The 21,653-nt window shown below is 45.4% G+C and overlaps 2 protein-coding genes across 2 annotated transcripts; both read left to right on the top strand.

Moving 5' to 3' along the window:
* Positions 1-4,919: 4,919 nt before the first annotated feature.
* On the top strand, positions 4,920-11,510 carry ccsapb (centriole, cilia and spindle-associated protein b). Its single transcript, XM_007894459.2, has 4 exons — positions 4,920-5,033; positions 6,857-7,499; positions 9,337-9,620; positions 10,493-11,510. Exons 2-4 carry the CDS (start codon positions 7,031-7,033, stop codon positions 10,673-10,675), a joined length of 936 nt encoding a protein of 311 aa, XP_007892650.2. The 5' UTR covers positions 4,920-5,033; positions 6,857-7,030; the 3' UTR covers positions 10,676-11,510.
* Positions 11,511-14,003: 2,493 nt separating this feature from the next.
* On the top strand, positions 14,004-21,181 carry pdcd2 (programmed cell death 2). Its single transcript, XM_042333127.1, has 6 exons — positions 14,004-14,027; positions 14,132-14,711; positions 16,835-16,978; positions 17,460-17,575; positions 18,593-18,706; positions 19,468-21,181. The coding sequence occupies exons 1-6, from the start codon at positions 14,004-14,006 to the stop codon at positions 19,627-19,629; spliced, it is 1,140 nt and encodes a 379-aa protein (XP_042189061.1). The 3' UTR covers positions 19,630-21,181.
* The last annotated feature ends 472 nt before the right edge of the window (positions 21,182-21,653 follow it).

Here is a 21,653-nt window from a genome sequence, read left to right as displayed (position 1 = left end):
AATTTACCTAGAACCATCTCTTTACTAATGTTAATCTCCCTAAGTTGCTCGCTAACATTGTCTTCTTGGTCCTCTATTTTTGGTATGTTTCCAGTGTCTTCTACGGTGAAGACTGTAGAAAAATACTTGTTTAATGACTCTGCCATGTCTTTGTCCCCTATTATAATTCCTCCGGTCTCTGCCTGTAATGGACCCACATTCACCCTCGCTAGCCTTTTCCTCTTTATATATTTGTAAAAACTCTTGGAGTCTGTTTTTATGTTCTTTGCTAGTTTGCCCTCGTAATCTATTTTCTCCCTCTTGATCAATTTTTTGGTCCTCCTCTGTTGTTCCCTAAAGTTCTCCCAATCTCATCAAGCACTTGCACAAAAACAGTATTGACACAACACAAAAAGAGAAGGCCAAGGCTATGATAAAAGGGGGAGTTTTTAAATGAGAGGGATTCCCCTCAATCATACACTGTACATGCTTTATTTTAAAAAAACTCTTTCTAGACTAACATAAGTTTACAAAACTTTCCCGGAACAGTTCCCCAGTAAGCCAGAAGCAAAATATCTGCTGACTCAAGAAGAGTCATGTGTATTGATACCAGGCCTGGGTACAAAGAGGAAAAGTGGGAAAAAAAACAAAATTGCAGCAGGTCCAACTGAGAGCTCGGAGAAAGTGTCAGAGAAAGCTCAGACTCACTGCACCAACGAGGGTAAGAGAAGAATATGTTACAATATATTATACTTTACAATATATTCTGTATTAATATATGAACACTTTACAAAATATTCTGTAAAGCCCTTTGAGACATCTCAACGACTTGATAAGGCACTATATCAAATGCAAGGTTCATCATTATTCATAATATTTTTTCATATTTTGATGAAAACATCTCTGTTATAATAAGCAAACATTGCAAACATACATGCTCCAATTCTCTTTCTCATTGTCCCAAAGTCACCCTTTTGCATCTATATGTAAAGAAAGACTCTATACAAATGTAATTGCACTGATACGGTCAATGCCACTCATGGGTCAACCGGACAAGAGACAGCCAGAGTAGTATGAATTTTTTTCCCAAACTGAGATTTGGATTTGAAGTTAGGTTTATGCTATGGATATTGATTTTGTCTACAGGAGAACACAGTCCTAGATCAAACCTTCAGTATTTCTTAAAGGAAAGAGATGACTTTAAATCAACCTCAAATAGCACCTCCGTTAAGCTTGGTACAACAATTATCTGCAAAGGCTAGTATCGTTGTGAAAGGAAATACATTGTTATGCTGAGACCAGTTTCATTACATAAGCAGCTTCATTATATAAGCAGCTTCACTACGTAACTAGCATCACTAAACAACCAGTCTCACTATATGACCACAACAACAACATTTTGTATTTATATGGTGTCCCGGAGCGCTTGACAAGAATCTAAAAGAGTCTCATTGATTGAAGTATCGTTACTAACCCAGTCCACTTTGTTTTTTTTTTGCAGCTTATGAAAAGAAGAAAAAGATCTGTTTCTTTAGCTAAATGTCATCCTCGTACTATAATCCTAAAGGCCAGAACAGCTAAAGATGGGCCAAGTGTTAGTTTGGGTGAATTAGGCCCCAGCGGTCCCATTGCTGGTCAGTATACTGGCTGATAGGAGATTGACATTTGCCTGACACGATGGGCTGAATGGCCTTCTTCTGTGCTGTGAATTCCTAAAAACAATTCTATGGTTGTTCATGGCATCCAGAGCCCGAGGTAGAATATGGCAACAAAGCAGCAGAATTAGGAACTAGCAACTAGTTTTTCTGATTTTAGATGTGAATAACACTGTGAGATTATTTTTAAACAGCCTTGACCTCTCAGACTTTGTTGGAATCCTGTCCTCAGTTGGGGAGGACTTGTCCAATGGGAAATTTCCCCTGTAGTAATTAGTCTCTGCCTGTCTGGTCAGATGGTCCTCATGCCCACAGTCTACACCCTCACACTGGCCAAGCACTGATGGATTAAGGATGGTCATTTCAATCCTGTGATTAGTTGTTAATATGAGAAACCGTTCACTCTGAGCACCTATTCTTTAATATGTTCCAATCTAGAGAGGCCTGGGTGGTGCAGTGGGATAGCACACTACTCTTTCACCACAGGGTTTGAATTACTTTTTACTTAGCCTGGAATCTTCCACGTGCAAAGATTAAAGATAACAGAGGATAGCCTAAGCAGCTTTGCATCATTCTCATTGAGGTAATGACCTACACAATGATGAGATCCTATTTTCTATGACATGTTTTGACACAAATTACAGCATCGCATCAGTCATTGGTAAGTTTCAGAACAAAGAAAATTCCAAACTCTTTTAAACACAGATAACTATTCTTTAAAAGGCACAGTAATCTGTGCCCAAGGCGGCAAACAACCACAGATTTGCCCAATTAAAATATTAGATGTCACCGTACATTATAGGAAGATACAGGAAATAGGAAGTCCGCAAATAGGAAGACTCATTTAAGTCCGTTCAGCCTACCAAGCCTGTTTCACCAGTTTATTACAACAACAACTTGCATTTATATAGCACCCTTCATATGGGGTGGTGTCTTGGAGCACCTAACAATGGTCTAATTTGATGGCAAATCATGGAGAAAGGGGAGGTGACCGTAGGCAGATCTTTTAATCCCAATGCTCTCTTGTTTCACCATAGAAGACATTTTTAGCTCTAAGTTACAGTCTTAGTGTCATCACCATGGCCTTGACATTTCCAACCTGAGCATAGTGGACAAGGCCATTTCGGACCACTTCCTCATCTCGTTCTCCTCTTACTGGCCTGACAGTTCACCACCAACTGTGACTTGAGCTACCACCGTTCCTTGACTTGTGCAAAAACGGCCTTCTACTCCAACATCATCTTGGAGGCAAAAAAACAATCCCAAAGTCCTTTTTTCCACCACCCACTACTTCCTCCGTGCGCTCCTCAGGCCTCCTCAATCTTCACATCTAATGACAAGTGCGAGGAGGTCATGGACTTCTTTTCAACCAAAATATATAATATCCGCCAGGCAGCGTCATCCTCCTGCCTCTTGTCACCCACCACCACCCCCTCTCCATCCCCCTCACCCTCCCCATCATCAGCTCCTACCACGACCCCGTCCTACATTCCTTCCTCTCCACCTCTCCCTGCTCCCTCTCACCCACCATCGCTTCAATGAAACCCACCACCTGCTGCCTCGACCCCCTCCCCACCAACTTGCTGGTCACCCAGCTCCCCCTCCTCTGCCCACTACTGGTCATCAACCAATCCATCTCCTCTGGATCAATCCCTGTCCCCCTCAAAACTGATGTCATCAGCCCCTCCTCAAAAAACCTTCCCTAGATCCCTCAATTCCTAACCACTACCGCCCTATTTCTAACCTGCCCTTCCACGCAAAAGTCCTAGAACGCGTTGTTACCAATCAACTCCACGCACACCTCTCCTCCCACTCCCTCTTCAAACCCCTCCAGTCTGGTTTCCGCCCACAGTACAGAGACTCTGCTTGTGAAAGTCTCAAACGACATCCTCTCTATCTGTGACCAGGGCTCCCTTTGCCTCCTTGTCCTCCTGGACCTCTCCGCCACTTTCGACACAGTCGATCACGCCATCCTCCTCCACCGCCTTTCCTCCGTCATCCACTTAGTGGGACCGCACTCGCCTGGTTCGAGTCCTACCTCACAATCCGCCAGCAGTACATCTGCACAAACGGCTTCTCCTCCCGCTCTCACCCGGTTACCTGCGGGGTACCCCAAGGATGCATCCTTGGCCCCCTCCTCTTCCTAATCTGTATGCTCCCTCTTGGGGATGTTATCTGCAAACATGGGGTACACTTCCACATGTATGCAGAAGACACCCAACTCTATTTTTCCACGTCACTTTGCAACCCCAGGTCCCCTGATGTTCTGTCCGCCTGCCTGTCAGACATCAGGAGCAGGATGAACACAAATTTCCTTCAACTAAATGTTGACAAGACGGAAGCCATACTTTTTGGCTCTCGTCAGCGTCTTAAATCACATGGTTCTCACCTCCTCCACCTACCCGACCTCCTCCTAAAACTCTCCAAACCCGTACGCAACCTAGGCGTCAGGTTCGACCCCCAATTATCCTTCCTCCCCCACATCCGGTCCCTCACCAGCACCACCTTCTTCCATCTCCGACGCATTGCCCGTCTCTGCCAATACCTCTCTCCGAAAGCCGCTGAAACCCTGGTCCATGCCTTTGTCACCTCTCAGCTGGACTATTCAAATGCCTCCTCACCGGTCTCCCCTCCACTACCATCCATAAAATCCAGATTTTCAAAACTCTGCCGCCCCCATTCTTACGCGTAGCAAACTCCGCTCCCTGATTACCCCAGTCCTTGCCCCACTGCACTGGTTGTCTGTCCCAGAGAGGATCGACTTCAAGATCCTCACTCTTGTCTTCAAATGCCTCCACTCCTCTGCACCCCCCACCTCTCTGACCTCCTCTGTCCTCACAACAGTGCCCGTTGCCTTCACTCCACCGGATCTGGCCTCCTCCTTGTCCCCCGAGTCCTCCGCTCCACCATCGGCAGCCGTGCCTTCAGCCACTACACCCCAAGGCTCTGGAACTCCCTTCCTCACTCCCTTCGCCTCGCCCTCTCTTCCTATTTTCAGGTCTCGGCTAAAGACCTTTCTTTTCGACCGCGCCTTTGATCACTTTCTTCCCCCTCCCCCTGGCTCAGCACCAGGATCCGTTATTGTGAAGCGCTCTGAGACACCGTCCGGCGTGGAGGCCGCTACATAAATCCAAGTTGTTGTTGTTAGTGTCACGTTCTTCAATTAGAAGGCATTGCAAAAAAGTAGGCACCCATGTAGAGAGATCGTGTGCATCCCTGTTACATTAAGTCTTATTAAGACACTGGTGGAACAATATCACCAGGAAACAGACCTTGCTGCCCAAAGCAATGCCACTGTGTGGTGCTAGAGAGTGCAAAGCAATGAGAAAGTCAGTTGTAAACACATAAGATGACAGATGGCCACAAGAGGAATTCTTTAGAAACTCAGTCCGCAAAAAGGTATTTGACGATTTACATTTACACTTGTAAAAAAAACAATTTTTCTCTTTAATAAAACGTGTTTAGTTTTTTTTAAAAAAAAGGAAAACGTGTATGCCGTTAGATGGATATTCTCTTCCAGCCTGATGAACCACCTATAGTAAATATCAGCTGTGGTTTAGGGCACAAGGCACTTTTAAGTGAAGAGTGTTCAAATCGAGCTCGATTGTTGGTTTTCGATAGACAATATGTAACTTGCATAGATGGAGAACCTATTTTATTTTAATGCTGGAGGTATATGATGTTCTGGCTGTTTATTTATAACATTACACCTCCAGGTTCTATTGTAGGCCTCAAAATTTCTGATCAGGTTAAATTTTAGCATCAGCCCAATCAAGTCCCGGTGGCTTGAGCACAGCTGACTCTCTTGCCAGGGTGAGAATTTGAACATCAATCCGACATTGGACACAAGAATGTTTATCTTAATAAAATAAGACATGTTTTTACCCTGTGATTAAACAGCTTTTATTTGCACATTCAAATGTTATTTCTGTGGAATTCGACCCACCGACCAGTCTTTTGGAATGAAATGACTCTTCTTAAAGAGTCAAAAGATTTAACCCATTGTTTCTGTGTGAGCCACATGTTCAAAAAATACACAACTTAATAAATGTCAGTGTTTTTCGAATACACCTGGTTTGTACTCCTGGAATCATTTAACTGTCAGTATGCTGAGCTTCACAGCTAGGGTTACTGTAAAGAGAAACAAGGTAAGAACCACAGGCTTCGGAGGCTTCGATTGGTGTTCATGTCTGTGAAAGGAGTAAGTTAGGGCAGGTGAGGAAACACCAGGAAAAGAAAGAGGTTGTGTCAAGCTGCTATTTGCCTGACACCAGACCAGGGCGCAAAAGTGGCGCAGTTCCCACATTGTTTCAGGAGTCAATTGTGTAGTAATTTAGCCCAGTGTCTTGACAGCATCAAGGGTGCAGATACTTCACTGATAGATACAGTACTTCAATCAGAGGTACCCTCTTCAATTTGCTTGGGGGCAATTATTTTGTGCTCACAATAGGCTTTCCTTCTGTGACCATAAATTCAGCTGTACTGAGGCCAGTTTACAGCGAGATCTGAATGTTCACTGACCCTAATGAGGTCACAGAACCTCTCACTGTTACACGGAGAAGCTTTCGTTCCATCACCAGAATAGGACAGAACAAATCTCACGGCGTTTCAGCCCAACTCTCAGCGTATCATAAACCTGATTAATCCAACGCTGTCCTGGGATTCTGCAGCTCGTGGGTAAGAATGTCAGGTCCCTTAATTCAACAGAGAACAATAGGGCCACTCAGGTCACAGAGAGGTGCAGCAAAAAAAAACTTTTCAAGTCATTTAATCTCATGCTTCTAAAATACACACCCATATACCCATGTCTTCCCATTGCAGCATCAGACGGTTTCTTAAATGAGTCCAGAGTCGGGGCCTCAAGCCACCATCCTTGCATTGAGAAAGAAAAATAAATGCATGACAATGATACAGCAACCTGGCTGAATTCATACTTTACCAGGAGGGGCTGATGAGTCCCAAGACACTATCCCGCATGAAGGCCACGCTGCAGATAAAAGTTGTTGTTGAGTAGATTGATAAGAGCTGGAAGGAGGGTTTAATGGGACCATTCTATATTTAATGTCGCAGATTTCAAGATCCTCACTATCAAATTTCACCACATCCTACTATCTCCCCACCTCTCCGATCTGTGCTATTATTTAGAATCTGTGAATCTGAGCAATGTTTTGAATACCCTTCATTTCTCACCAAATCAAATATTATCGTGCCTCCCCCCACAGCACAGGCACGACAGGGACCAGAACGCCAGCAGGAGAGAGAGCTGTGTCCTCTGTTAGCACAGAGGAGTTGGCAAATGGCTGGGGTTAAACCTAGGTGCCTGTGAGGACCTGCGTGCGCAAGCGTGAGGAGGGCGATTGGGTGAGCACGTGGAAAGTGTGGTCACTTGTGGAATCATGGTAGCTAAACGGATCAAGAGTGAGTACATGAAGAAATTCAAGGAGCCCAAGTGGGACACGTTCTTCAGCTGCTACTTGGACATGGTGCATTACCGCAACATGCGACGGCTGCTGGAGCAAGCCCATAACCCCTGGCTGTGGGATGGCTGGCAGGATAGCTCCACCTCTAGCAGTGGCGATTCGACTCCGAAGATGCAGGAAAAGGAGGAGGAAGAAGTGTGCGTGGCACTGACGGGCGCTCTTCCTGTCCCCCAGCCACCCACGCAGCCAAGACCAGAACCAGTGCAGTCAGCAAGAGAGATAAGGCAGCCTGAGCCACCCCAGCCAGAACCACTTCAGCCTGAGCCACCTCGACCTGAGCAGCCACAGCCCAAACCCAGTGAGAAAGAACCTCCAGCGCCCGAAGGAGCCAGCGTCAGGGGCAATTGTCTGAAACGTGATCTCACGCCACCACCATGTTCCTCAGGTAAGACCTCACCCACATGAGGTCCAGGAGGTCCAATACTGACAGAAACTTGAGGGAGCTCTTAGATCAGCTGACCCCAGGGTCACTGCATTGCAGAGCTATCTACTTCAGGGAACAGCGATGTAGGAGGGACATGTAGTGACTGGCAATAGTGACACCAGATCAGCCCAGTCTCTAACAGCAAAGCACATGCTAATATAACTCTAAGCTAAATACAGTGGTGTAAAGCTTCTGTTGTTGTTATATAGCTTCTATTAGTGTTGTTAGCATGGTGCAATATGGTGGCTTTATTCATCACTCCAGACAGGTGCCGGACACTCGATAAAATAGAGATACGATAAAATAAAATACAGAGTTAACAACAGCAAAATTATATTTGTACATCGTCTTTCATGTCAGATGTCCCAAGGCGCTGGACAGTCAATGTTTCAGACCCGAGCTGGGAGTCGGGATTGAGGAGGGTGGAGGGCAGTAGGGAATGGAGGTTGATCAAAGGCACAGTCGAAGGAGACGGGACTTGAAGGAGGCAAGGGAGGGTGCAAGGCGGAGGGACTGCGGGATGGAGTTCTAGAGGGTGGGGGCAGAGTGGCTGAAGGCCCATCCGCCAATGGTGGGGCGGGTGAGGCGGGGCACGTGAAGCAGGCCGGAGCCCATTGAGTGGAGGGAGCGGGCAGATTGATAGGGGTTTAGGAATTCACAGAGGTAAGTGGGGAGCAAGGCCACGGAGGGCTTTAAAAGTGAGGACCAGGATTTTGAACCATATACTCTGTGTGATGGCAAGCTACTGGAGTCGAGTGAGGATAGGTTCGCAGAGCCTGGTGCAGGAGAGGACAAGGGCTGCAGAGTTCTGGATGATCTGCAACCTATGAAGGGAGGAGTCGGGGAGGCCAACAAGCAGGGAATTTATGTACTCGAGCCTTTATATTATGAATGTGTGTATGAGGTCCTCAGCGGTCCTGGGCGATGTTGCGGAGGTGGGGGAAGGCAGAGTGGGTCATGGCACGGATGTGGGGTAGAAAAGACAGTTGAGGGCGGCAGGAAATCCCAATTGGTGGGGTTCGTGAAGGGAGTGGCAGGAGAGGAAGGAGCGAAGCTGAGAAGCAACGACTCATTCCAGGATCTTGGAGAGGAAAGGGAGGTTGGAGATGAGGTGGTAATTTTAGAGCCGGGATGGGTCCAGGGAGGATTTTTTAAGGATAGGAGTGATGACGCCCTTTTTTTAAAGGGGTGGGAATGGTGCCAGTGGACAGAGAGAGGTTTATGATGTCTGTGAGTATGGGGGCAAGGAGGTGGAGCTGGGAGGTAAGGAGAGGGGTAGGGATGGGTCGAGGGAGCAGGTGGTCAGTTTCATATAACGCCTTTCACATCAGGAGGTATCCCAGGGCTCTTGACAGTCCTGGCTTGGCACCCAACCTGGGGGTGGGAGCCGAGCTGAGATGTTACCATCTTGTAGATTTGGCGTCAAGTCGGCTGAGTGATCTCACCCATCAGACATCTGTCTGTTCTGTGCTGTGGCCATTACAGAGCCACGACTTAAGGAAATTAAAGGCAGATACACCAGAGCGCCGACCTGTCATTATCACACGCGTGACCCATTGACAGGGCCGTCACGTGTTGTTACTACTCTTGAAAGTGTTTGAGTCACCCATATAGGGAGAACGTCTATGTTACTAGGACCAGAATCTCTCAATGTGACGTTAAATGTTTACTCTTTGTGTGACACTGGTAGAGATAAGTTGGGATATTTGCACAATGGAAAACCTGAACTACTAGTTGACAACAATTGTTTTCCTCTTTTTCTTCCTCCCCCCCACCTTCCCTCACCTCGAAAAAAAAGAAAAGATTCTTGAAGCGGATCAAAAAGGTAAAAACCTCAAACAGATCAAACCTAAGACAAAGAACACGTCAGTTGTTCAGCCCATTCTTGACGGTCTTTGTGCTATTAAGAAGGCGTCACAAAGCAGAGGCCTGAAAAAGTCACCAAGAACTGCACTGCTGGCAGCAGCACAAGATACTGTGAAGAAAACCAAACCTCCGTTTGCATTGTATGGCTGGGGAGGGAAAGACGGTGAGGTGGGCTGTCAGAAGACATACAATATCAATGCATTAACTTCAAGAGAGGTGAGTCTTTCTTCCGTCCTGAATAAATTAATCCTTGCATTTGCTTTAGTGCCTTTCACTTGGGAGGAAATCTCAAAGCACTTCCCAAGATTACTATATATCGTGGGCGAACACAGCAGCCAATTTGTGCACAGCAATTGTCCTATTTGTTGGTTAGGACACTGGGTAAAACACCCCCTTTCCCCTGATTTGAGATCTTTAACATCCATCTAACTCCAGGTATGGGTGAAATGATCAGTAAAGATTTTTTTCTGTATTTCAATAATCAGGGTAATAGTTTGATGGTAATGGTTATAGTTTCTGATCAGGAAATTGCAGGTATATTTGTTGGCTTTTGAGTTGTTAGGAAAACATTGTTCTAACAGGGAGCACAACATCTAGGTGTCCAGTATTCAGTTCTCCCTCTGAAGTTGGATTCTGATCATAATGAGGTTTTCAGGGGATGTATTTGTATCTGTTAGTTGCTTGAGTGATTCTTCAATCATTCATTGGCAGCTTCACCCACAGAGGCCACAAAGTGTTGGAGTTGGAAAATGTAGCCTTGCTGAAGTATGGAGCATTTTTCTGACGTTGGGGAATAAGTTATTAATCTAACCACCACAACAAATTGCATTTATATAGCACATTTCACGACGGGAGAACGTCCCAAGGCGCTACCACAGTATGGTTTACCTAGTCAATCTAGTATCTGGAATTTTCCAGGACCAATCTAATAATAATCCTTACATTTGGGATAGGACTTGTCACATGAGGACGTTCCAAAGCGCTTCACAGGATAACTGAAAAGTGCAGTGACTGTCTGATTTGTGGCCATCAAAACAATATGAAAATGGACACTTAAGGTTGTAGAGAACTTTCCTATTATTTTACAGATTTACGACTCTGCAGTTCGTGCCAAGAACAGGCGACAGGTGGAAAAAAAGATGCGAGCACGTTCGGCTGAGCGCCAGTGTAAATGTCCACCTCGTCGTCCGGAACCTCCAGCAAAAACACCTTCCAGACCTCAGGAACCTTGGGTATCAGAATACATGCGGTGCTATTCTGCATGGTCCTGAGCAATGCCCGCTTCCTGCCGACAACATAGACCAGTGTTGATCTGAATGCACAAATTTGTTTGTAAAACAATCTCAATGAGTCTGTGATAAAGTACAGAACGTGCTCCAGCACAGACACTAACTGAAAAAAATCATGCTGTAAGTGTATTACTGGGCTTATTTTGTGAATACAACTCACAAACACAAGTACACATTAATTGTAATTGAGGTTTTTATTCATTTGTTGCATAAACCCCGAGAAACACAGCGCTACCAGTGCAATATTCCATTTTTCACATGAAGAAATTGTGCACATCTGTTTTAGAAACAAACATAGGACCCTAAAGGAGGATCAATTACCACACTGTTACTTTAACTGTTTTCCAGGCAACTGAGAGAGCGAGCTTGTCTGGTAGGATCAGAGGTACCACATTTTTGCAAGTGTATAAAATGTACTGTCATTGCTGTGAATGTATGAGTAGTGAGAGTCTGAAAATAGCAGTATCTTACATTTAACAAACCTGATCATCACCGCAGACATTTGAATTATTGAAGACCCAGCGATATTGTTTTGCCCATTGCTCAGTTTGTCTAGCATGTGCTTGATTTATTTATCTAAATAATATTCCTTTGATTGTGTTTATGCTGTTCTGAGTAATGCCGGAGCATGTAGTGATCTTTTCGTGCTTGTGATTTGTTTACCTGTCTGGAGGCTATTGTTCCTGTTCTCAGGGTATTCCATTTTTTTAATTGTTCAGGTACCACCAGGTACTGTACTTTCATATTTTTGTATAGAGTGTATTTGTACGTGTAAGTCTGCACAGATCAGTGCAATAAATAATTTATATATTTATGACCTGGACTGTGATTAAAGTGAAAATGGGAGTTTTCTGCCCATAATTTCACACTTGAATTTCACCCACTGCGTTTAGCTGCATAGTGTTTAAGTGAGAAGTATTGGCAAACTTGGGATGATGGAATGCAAAATTGCTGATTCCGTTTGGGAAATTTCCTTTCTGTAAAAAGTTTTGTCAGCCAGATAATAATAATAATAATCCTTGCATTTGATAAAGTGCTTTTCCCATCTTCTAGACGTCTCAAAGCGCTTCACAGAATATACTGTAAAGTGAATGGACTATATTTTGTGGGCAAAATGCGGCAGCCAATTGCACACAGCAGTGTCGCACAAACACTCGTTGGTTGAGTGACCAAATTATAATTGTTGTTTTTTCTTGAGGGTTTATTATCAGGTGTGTGGAATAAGAAAATTTGCCCAAGGTTTCGCCCTGCTGGGAATCAAACCCAGGTCTCTCACTTGCGAGACGAGTGCTCTAACATTGAGCTGCAGAACCTCTGTCTGACATGTGGAAACCCTTAACCATGTTTAGGAGTATCCAAACCCCCAATGGTGGAAATGGATAGAGCAAAGGGAACTACAAATGCAAGGATTATTATTATTATTATTATTACCAGTTTGCTCAAGTTTGAGGTGGACACAGAGGTGGGGAGGAATAAAGACTGTAGATGGATTTAAAGATGGGACAGATTCTTGAACTCGATCCACTTTCTGCCAGCCATTCTGCCCCCGCTCTCTGGAACACCATCCCAGAGTCCCTGACTTGCTCCCTTTCTCCCTTGTTGAAGGCATGTCTCAAAATATACCTTTTTGACTGCTTTCAGTCATGCCTCCCCTTCCCACCCCCTCAGCTTGCTCAGGGGTGGCGTATGTCTTGCGGTGGTCCCTTACAAAGGTTCAGTTTCGGACCCCTACATTTTACTAGACGAAGATACTAAATACTACCTACATAATCTGGTGTCAAATCCGCTCGCGTCCGATCGTGAAAAGGCACGTTTGCAATAGGTAATATAAAAATAGTTGACAAAATGTTGATAAGCGATAAATAAAGCAAGAGTAAATGACATTGAACGATTATAAAGGTCTTGAAACACCGATGTTAATTCAGTATATGAGTTGTATGACAACTCAGAAACTAGATGGTCTTGCAACACAGTTGACCTTAAATAGTCCTTTATCAATTTCGGTCGGGAACAGCTTCTTTTGTCTGATGCAATTGCAGTTGTCACAGGCACCATCAACAGCAATCTGAAAGCAATGCAGACAATATGATAAAGGCCTAGAAGTCTTTTTTTGTAAATATAATGAAGCATATCAAGTGGTGTGGAGGAAAGGTTTACCGCATAAGTGTCCACGGTCGCACGAATTTCAAGTGCTATGTCAGATGGATAAATAGCACCCATTGTGAGCGCCAGATTTTTGCATCGCTCTTCCAGACTGCCTTCTTTCATAACCTTCCTCGTTTCTTCAGTGGTGAACAGAAAACCAAACAGAGCTAGAAAAGCTCAACCCGACTAAACCGCTCGATGAAGCTGGACAACGCAACGACGATTACAGGAAGAAAGAAGTCCCTTCTGGACCTGTCCTTGAATGTTTTTCTCAGGGTCGTCTTGCCTCGTTAGCCAAACGGCAAATCACTAAAAGATGGGTCCCTTTGGCCTTGGTCTCTCCTGAGGGAGTTCCATTACCGCTCCTCTCCGTTCTGCTCGTTCGCGGGCATCGATCTGTCCAGAAAGCGATCTCCTTCCCCTCAAAGCGTCTAAGATGCTTACTCATACTTACCATCTGGAGGAGTCCTATAGCTCAGTGGTTAGAGCACTCGCTTTGCAAGCGAGAGACCTGAGTTCAATTCCAGGCAGAGGGCGAAACCTTGGGCAAGTTTCCTTACTCCACACAGAGCCTAATAATAATCCCTCCAAAACCAAAAACAATAATAAATTGGTCATTTTCAATCTACGACTGTTTGTGGGACATTGCTGTGCGCAATTGGCTGCCGCGTTCGCCCACAAATATACAGTCAATTCACTTTACAGTGTGTTATGTGAAGCGCTTTGGGACGTCCACCCGACGTGAAAAGCGGTATATCAAATGCAAGGATTATTATTATTATTATTATTATTATCGGCTTGAAGTCCGCCGGCAATTCAGTCTGCGGCGGTCGGCGAGGCGACAGACAACAGACTCCTGGAAAGACCTGAAATCCTTAAACTAGTCACGCGGGGCCCCGGGGGTGGCTTGGGGGCCATGTGTGACTGTGGGGGCCCCGACTCTGGCTCTGGCTCTGACTGCTCCTGTGTGAGGAGCTTTGGAGAGAGTCTCCGGGTGTGAAAGGCGCCCCCAATGTCTATCAACGTCAGCCGGAGAGACAGTGACAGACACTCACTCGCTCACTCACTCACTCGCTCGCGGCCGGAACCAAAATCACCAGCCGCCGCTGGTCGGGGGGAAGAGGATTTGTGGTGGACACGTGGCCCGGGCTCGGCTTCCCCGGGAATGGCGGCGTCGGGGATGGTGATGGTGATGGAGGAGGCGGCGGCGGTGGCAGCCCGGGGCGGGGGGTGGGCAGCCCGGGGCGGGGGGTGGGCAGCCCGGGGCGGGGGGTGGGCATCCCGGGGCGGGAGGGGGAGGAGGCGGCGGTGGGCATCCCGGGGCGGGAGGGGGAGGAGGAGGGGGAGGCCGCGGCCTCGGGCTCGGGGCGGGTGGAGCTGGGGTTTGTGGAGGCGGCCGCGGGCCCGGGGTGGTTGGGCAGCTCGCAGTTCCCCAGTAAGGTGGGCGGGCGGCCGGCCTGGCTGAGCCTGGGGCCGCTGCCGGGCCCCGAGCGGCTCCGGTGTGGCGGCTGCGGGGAGCCGCTGCTCTTCCTGCTGCAGGTGTACTCCCCGCGGCCCCTCCCCCGCGCCTTCCACCGCGCGCTGCTGCTCTTCTGCTGCCGCCGCCGCACCGCCTGCGGCCGCCGCTCCTTCCTCGCCCTCCGCAGCCAACTGCCGCGGCACAACCCCTTCTACCCGCCCCGCCCGCCCCCGCCCCCCGGGGCCCGGCCGCCGCCGCCGCCCGGGGCCGAGGCCCGACTCAAGCTGTGCCGCGTGTGCGGCGCCGCCGCCCCCAAGAGCTGCTCCCGCTGCCGCCGGGCTCACTACTGCGGCAGAGAGCACCAGGCGGCCCACTGGAGAGCGGGGCATCGGGAGGCCTGTCAGCGGCCCCCAGGTGAGAGAGAGAGAGAGGGGGGGGGGGGCTCGGGGGAGGGGGCTCGGGGGTGGGGGGGGTCCACCGTGTTCACTCATTCGCCCACAAAATGCACAGTCACTACGCTTGATCGGTCACCCACGCAGCAAACGTTCACGTAAGTCGTATCAGTTGGGACCGTGCATTTAATACGACTTACAACAACAACAACAACAACGACGACAGCAGCAGCAGCAGCGGCGGCGACAACAACGACAGCGGCAACAGAACTGCATTTGCGGAGCGCCTCTCACGTCCGGGAGGACGTCCCGAAGCGCTGACTGAAACCTGGGCAAAGTGTTGAGTTATGTCAAACTTATGCGGAATATAAACTCGCGACGTGGACCTCCGGCTGAGGTACGACTTAGACCATTACACGATTTCGACAGATCAGGCATCGACTGCGAGGATTGTTATTACTATTAATAGTAATCAAATACTGGGACACATATAACAAATGTAACTCACCAGAATTCCTGCTGCTGGCGGCACTGGGAAACTTGTTGGATTAATGGCTGTTTCTCTGATGAGTGTATCTGTTTTAGAACAGAAACATGAGTGCCATCCCCTCTGTCTCTCCCCTGTGCGGACGGTCTCCCCGAGCCCCCGCCACGCCTGCGGGCTGACCAGGTCCCACTAATCGCCTTGCCCCCTGACCTGCTGACCCCCTACCAACCTGCCCGCTCTCTCCGTTCAGCGGGCTCCGGCCTGCTCCATGTCTCCCGCCCGACCTGCCCTTCCAGCCTCTCTGCCCCCACACTCTGGAACTCCATCCCACGGTCCCTTGGCCTCGCTTCCTCCCTTGCCTCCTTCAAGGCCGGTCTCAAGACCCTTCTCTTCGACTGTGCCTTTGGTCGCCCTCCCACCTCTCTGCCTTCCCTCACCCCTACACCACCCCTCCCCTATGCTCGGGCCCCGACATCTGACTGTTCAGCGCTTTGGGACGTCCTCCCGACGTGAAAGGAGCTCCATAAATGTAATTTTGTTGCTGTTGTTGCTCCCAGTCTCCACGTGCGCATTTTGGCTGCCGAGCCGCCCCCTCCCCCTGAAAATGCTCCCCCTTCTAATCCCCACACTCCACTACTTCCAATCAGTCCTTCTCTCCCACCGTCTTCCTCACCTTCTCACTCTCCTGGACCCATCACTGCCTTTCTGTGCTCCAACCTGGGCATCCTCCGCCAGGCCCATCGTAGCTCTCAGCGATGGTTACCCCAAACCAGCCACCCCAACTGCCCCATCGCCCACTCTCCCGGAAACAGCCGGCCTCCCCCCCCACTCCGAAAGGCAAACATCCATTCCTTCATCCACATCCTTACCCTTCCCAACTCCCCGCCACCCTCTAGTCAATTCTCCCCCAGAACCTAAAGCCCTCCCTCCACCAGCTCAACAACTCGTATTTCTTTCCAAAATCTTGGCTCCCTCTTAAATAAAGCCCTCATGATCCATGACCCTGTCCCGGATGAGAACAATTGGCTGCCACATTTCATCCAGAAAATAGACAGTCTATTCACTTTACAGTATTTTCTGTGAATTTTTTGAGTATATTCTTTGAGACGTCTCGAGTACGTGAAAACTTTTATATCAAATGCAAGAATTATTATTTTCATCATTCTTGGACTCACTGAAACCTGACTGCCCCCGGTGATTCTGTCCCCCTGATTGAAGCCTCTCCCCCTCAACTCAGACTGTTCCTAGAAATCAGGGACGTATGGTCACCTTATGTTAGAGGTTGAGCCCTGGCCCTGAGAGTAATGTCCCGGCTGATCAAAGAGTAGCAGAGACAACCTTATAGTAACTGTCCTTATGTATGGTGGGGGGGGCATTGCCTTTAACCCTCAGCCCCGTCACTATCCAGAGACCGCGTTTGGACGACAGGGTTGGCTGGGATCAGATTTGGCTATGATGGTCTCTGGGTCAAACCTTGCTAATATTTTGCATCAAGGCTCTCCTGAATAGTGGGCAAGGTAGCGGAGAGCACAGCTTCTATAGAAGAGTAAGTTGGGTGTAACATTATGAGGTTTTCCGAGGTGGATTGGGATGGGGAGAGACCTGAATCAAATTTAGGGACCCAACCAATTTCCTTCTAAACTAGAGTTTTATTACAGGTGAAGGAGAAGATGTCGTGCAGTTGCCCAACTTCCTTTTCCCAGAGTTTGAACTAGTGATGGAACTGGAGGAAGAACAAACTGCAACTCCTGAAGGTGCAGAAGATCAAAAGTCGGAAGATCATAAAAAGCACATAGAACCAGGTAATAGAAAGCTCATAGGATTACAACCTAGCCTAGTCTAGTGTCTAACTACCCTACATTTTGGATTCTGCTCTACGGTACAAAATTAAAATAGAAAGTTTTGAAAAATCCGAGAAAATAGGTAGAAGAGAAAATTAAGGGTAGATTAGTTTGTGTTGAGAACCGAGCATGTATGCTGCAGGCTCCTTTCTTTCACCCCCTCCCTCACAACTTTCAATTTGAAATGTTTACTGGCGATGTCAGATTTACAGGTTCTAAAGACTCGATATTGGTCACATCGAAATCCAACTCTGCAGGGGATGGTTTAATGCTATTTCAATTTCCTTAACTCATACAGTTTTACATTCCAAATCACAGATTTTAATATTAATGTGGCAATAAAAATATCCTTTTATAATGCTATTGACAAGAGAAACCAATATGAACAAATGAAGAATAGAGAGCGTTCTTAGAATAATGTAAATATTCTGGTTGTGTTCAGATTCTGTGACGTGTTCCATGGACGATAAGGAACTGGAGGCTATGGCAAAGCACGAGACGAAAGAAGATAAGATCTTTGATATATTTAAGAAGAAGATTGCACTAGCGCCTGATCAGGTAAACAATTACAAATATATGTACATTTAATATATATATATCCTAGACCCCTTAAGATCACTATGCAGGCCCAGGTATCGTGCCAGATATTTTCAGCAATGGCAGGAATATATCCAAGTAGTTCTTTAAATCTACTCAGACATTGGATTAGCTATAGTGCTCTAAATGATTAATGTGTTCCCCCAAACACAGTTTATAATCTTTGGATTTAATATAGCGCCTTATCACTTTGAGATGTCTCAAAGAGCTTCACAGAATATATTTTAAAGTGAGTTTATATCTATATATATTTGTACAATCCACAAATAAATGTTTTTTTATATACAATAGTTAATGATTCAGAGAAGAAAACAATGTATAATTAGCTGATCCAAATCACCGGATGTAGAGGTTTTAAACATTTTACTGCAATTGTACTGTTCATTCAATGTGTGAATAGTGTCAATTGACTTTAAATATCCAATATAAAGTGAGCAAAAACATCATGCATTTATGTAGAACTCTTCACATGAGAGAGTGTCTCGGAGCATTTAACAGTGGAAGAACTTGACACTGAAACCGGGGAAAGGTGATCGCAGACATTCAGCTGCTTTATTTCAGACATGATGATTGGGTTAGGGTTTGGAAATATTTAGTGCTAATGCCTACATCTTGTAGAAATGTCAGTGGTATGCTCCTCTGGAATATAAATAGATAAATGGTGATAATACAAATATAAACCTTCTCGGTATAATTTGATATTAATTCAGTGCTAATATTGTTACAAAGCATTTTCTTGTATGCTTTAAAGTAAAATAATGCTTGCATTTGATATAGCGCCTTATCACGTCTTCTAGACATCTCAAAGAGCATACCTTGTATTTAACTATGCTCTGTATATTATTTTTATTTTATCTGCCTTGATAGAGGAAGACAGCTACAGCAAGTCACTTTTTCATTGGTTTAGTGAGCTTGATAGAATTTCAAAATACATTGAACAAGCACTGTGTTGACCATGACTAATGTTTCATCTCCTAGGTGCTCCGCTACTGCAGAGGAGGAAGTCCATTGTGGGTGTCTGGTGAAAATATTCCCAAAGATACGGATATCCCCAACTGCTCATGTGGTGCTAAACGTATATTTGAATTTCAAGTATGTATTCTGTCAAAGTATAATCACAACTAGATTAGGGCTACATAATAAATGATAGAGAATTGTGCAATGGTGTGTTTGCTATTAAAGATAAACCAGTTGAAATTTACAAAAACACATTGAGGAAACCTAAGGTTTACACTTAAAGTGGTATTTATCAACACACTCCTTTGAAACAGTAATTGTGAATGAAGAAAAATGTTCACATTGGGTATAAAATGTGGCATGTAATGTGAGAATATTTTGACTTGATACGTGTGGAATTTCCAGGCTAAGGTTTTTAATTTTGTTCGAAAGCCAATTTCTGAGGCTCTCAAGTCAGCAGTTGCATTTGTGAACCTGCTGGCATTCGGAACAACCTTTCTGTACCAATTTGGAGAATACTCATTTATTAATTTAGTTATGGAAGTTCTCATCGTTCCTGAAAATCTTCCTAACATCATTTTTGTGGTAGTGTCTTTACTGGTCAGAACTATGGCAATGTGAAGTTGTATTGTAGACTATAGTAATACTTTTAATTGATATGTTGTTGTCACAAAATGCTTCACAGGATTTTACTGTGAAGTTGTGACTATTTGTAGAATGTGTAATCAGTTTGTGCATAGCAATGTCCCATGAAATGCCTAAATAGTACAAAAAAGTTAATGGAGAACGAGACACTGCACATTAGCTGCAATAAACAGTTAATGGATAAAATACTCCATTGACTGAGAACCATTTGAGGATGTATTTTTGACATTGTGTTATCCTTCATCTTGCAGATAATGCCCCAGTTGCTTTACTACCTGAAAGTTGATAGTCTTGGTGAGAGCATCGATTGGGGGACACTGGCTGTGTACACATGTGAAGAAAGCTGTGATCATGGCAATGAGTACACCACAGAGTTTCTCTGGAAACAGGATTTCTCTGCTGATAACATTTAATCCTTTATCCATGAGCAGTTTCATATTAAAGTGGAAAATCTGTTCAAGGTCCGTGTGTATAACAGGCTGACATTTCAAAATTTTCGTAAACATTTTATCTAAATTAAACTATAGCTCAACAAGTAATGCTGGGTTTAATTTGATATTCTATTGATCCCATACACCTTTCACAGGTGGTGTGGGAGGCTTAATTTCCACTAGTAAGTACTGTATTATTCTGCTGCTGACTTGAAAATTGGATCCAGTTACAAGCATCACCTTACTTTGAACCACTTTACCTACATATTGAGAATGCGTTAACTTAATTAGATCAAACTACAGACAAGAGCCCAATGTAGAATCAGACTTCTTATTGTGGACATGAAAACCGACATGTACAATACTGAACACACATTTTTCAATCAGGAGATACATTATTGCTATACATATAGTATAAAGAATGGAGTTTCTCCCACTATCCTGGTCTTTCATTTCATGGAGGGTTTGTGGGACAATGCTGTGCACACATTACCTGCTGCGTTCACCTACAAAATAGCCATTATACTTTACAGTATATCCTGTGAAGCGCCTTTGAGATGTCCTCTCAATGTGAAAGAATTATATAAATTATAATAGTTCTTGCATTTGGTGTAGTACCATTCACATTGGGATGATGTTACAAAGCACTTCACAAGATATACTGTAAAGGGGAGTGACCATTTTGTGGACAAACATGACAGCCAATTTGTGCACAGCAGTGTCCCACAAACAGCCATTGGGATAATTGTTGCCCAGGACAAAGGAAAAACTCCTTTTTNCAATAATGTCATGGTCTTTAATGTCCAGGTGGCAACTTCGACAATGCACCACACCCCCAGCAATGTATGTAGTGTCAGATTAAACCAGCAGTGATCAACTTTTTGATTTGTGGCCACACTATAAATATTGCTTCTCAGTAGCTACTAGAAACAAAATATGGATTTAACACATACGTACCTAAACTAGTGTGAATGTTCGGCCATTTCTTAACACCCCCTTGGGTTGGCCCCACTGGCTTAGACTATATGAGTTCCAAGTCCCATGTGAGGCTTGAATCCACAACCTGGCTGGGGCGAGCATGCTACCAACTGAGCCAGGCTCTAGAATACAGTATTAGCTTTCTCTACCCGTTTCTCACTGTCTCTCAAACACTTGAGTTTGAAATACAAACATATCCTCATATCTGACTTCTCTCTCCCTGTTCTTGTATCAGATCTTGGCATTTCATGCCACTTGGTAGAAGTTATATTCCTGGCAACTTTCCATGCAACTACAGTTTTCAGACATTTCTGCATTAACTTTATATCTATATCTCGTGCCCAATGTGGACCTGCAGTTTTCTGGTCTGTGGATAAAGCAGTTCTCTGCTGCACAATAGTTGATAGTTCCTTTAGTATTTCAAATTGATTGGGAATGCTAATTTCATTGTAAAATACTGGGCAATAAATGAAATAATTTGTATTTTTATACATAATCTGCTATTTTTATACATTGTAATTTGAAGTATAGTATAATTAAAGTTATTTATATCAGATGTAGCTCTGGTTTTTAATGGGCACCTTACTGTGGTGAAAATTTGGTCAAGGGGAGAGATAAGAATGTGTTAGCGTCCAGAGGGACTTGCATATCCTTGTACACCAATCACAAAAAGTTAGTCTGCAGGTGCAGCAAACAATTAGGAAGGCGAATGGTATGTCTTGCTGCAACTGTATAGGGCCCTGGTGAGACCACACCTGGAATACTGTGTGCAGTTTTGGTCTCCTTATATAAGGAAGGATGTACTTGCCTTGGAGGGGGTGCAGCGTAGATTTATTAGGTTAGTACCAGGGATGAAGGGGATGAGTTCGAGGATAGGCTGACCAATTTGGGCCAATATTCTCTAGAATATAGAAGAATTAGAGGGGATCTTATAGAAACCTGTAAGATCATCAAAGGGCATGATAGAGTAGATAGTGGGAGATTGTTTCCCCTGGTTGGAGAAACTAAAACCATGATTGAATGGCCTA

This window comes from Callorhinchus milii, unplaced genomic scaffold (genome assembly GCF_018977255.1).
Source record: "Callorhinchus milii isolate IMCB2004 unplaced genomic scaffold, IMCB_Cmil_1.0 Scaffold3, whole genome shotgun sequence".
In the NCBI taxonomy this organism is placed as follows: domain Eukaryota; kingdom Metazoa; phylum Chordata; class Chondrichthyes; order Chimaeriformes; family Callorhinchidae; genus Callorhinchus; species Callorhinchus milii.
This window is presented reverse-complemented; position numbering and strand designations above follow the sequence as displayed.

Bases quoted from the DNA above. Each gene is read 5' to 3' on its own strand.
- ccsapb (XM_007894459.2), top strand. From the start codon at position 7,031: ATGGTAGCTAAACGGATCAAGAGTGAGTACATGAAGAAATTCAAGGAG. The intron at 7,500-9,336 runs GTAAGACCTCAC...TCGAAAAAAAAG, and splicing joins GCCACCACCATGTTCCTCAG to AAAAGATTCTTGAAGCGGAT. The intron at 9,621-10,492 runs GTGAGTCTTTCT...ATTATTTTACAG, and splicing joins ATGCATTAACTTCAAGAGAG to ATTTACGACTCTGCAGTTCG.
- pdcd2 (XM_042333127.1), top strand. From the start codon at position 14,004: ATGGCGGCGTCGGGGATGGTGATG. The intron at 14,028-14,131 runs GTGATGGAGGAG...CCGGGGCGGGAG, and splicing joins CGGCGTCGGGGATGGTGATG to GGGGAGGAGGCGGCGGTGGG. The intron at 17,576-18,592 runs GTAAACAATTAC...TTCATCTCCTAG, and splicing joins TTGCACTAGCGCCTGATCAG to GTGCTCCGCTACTGCAGAGG.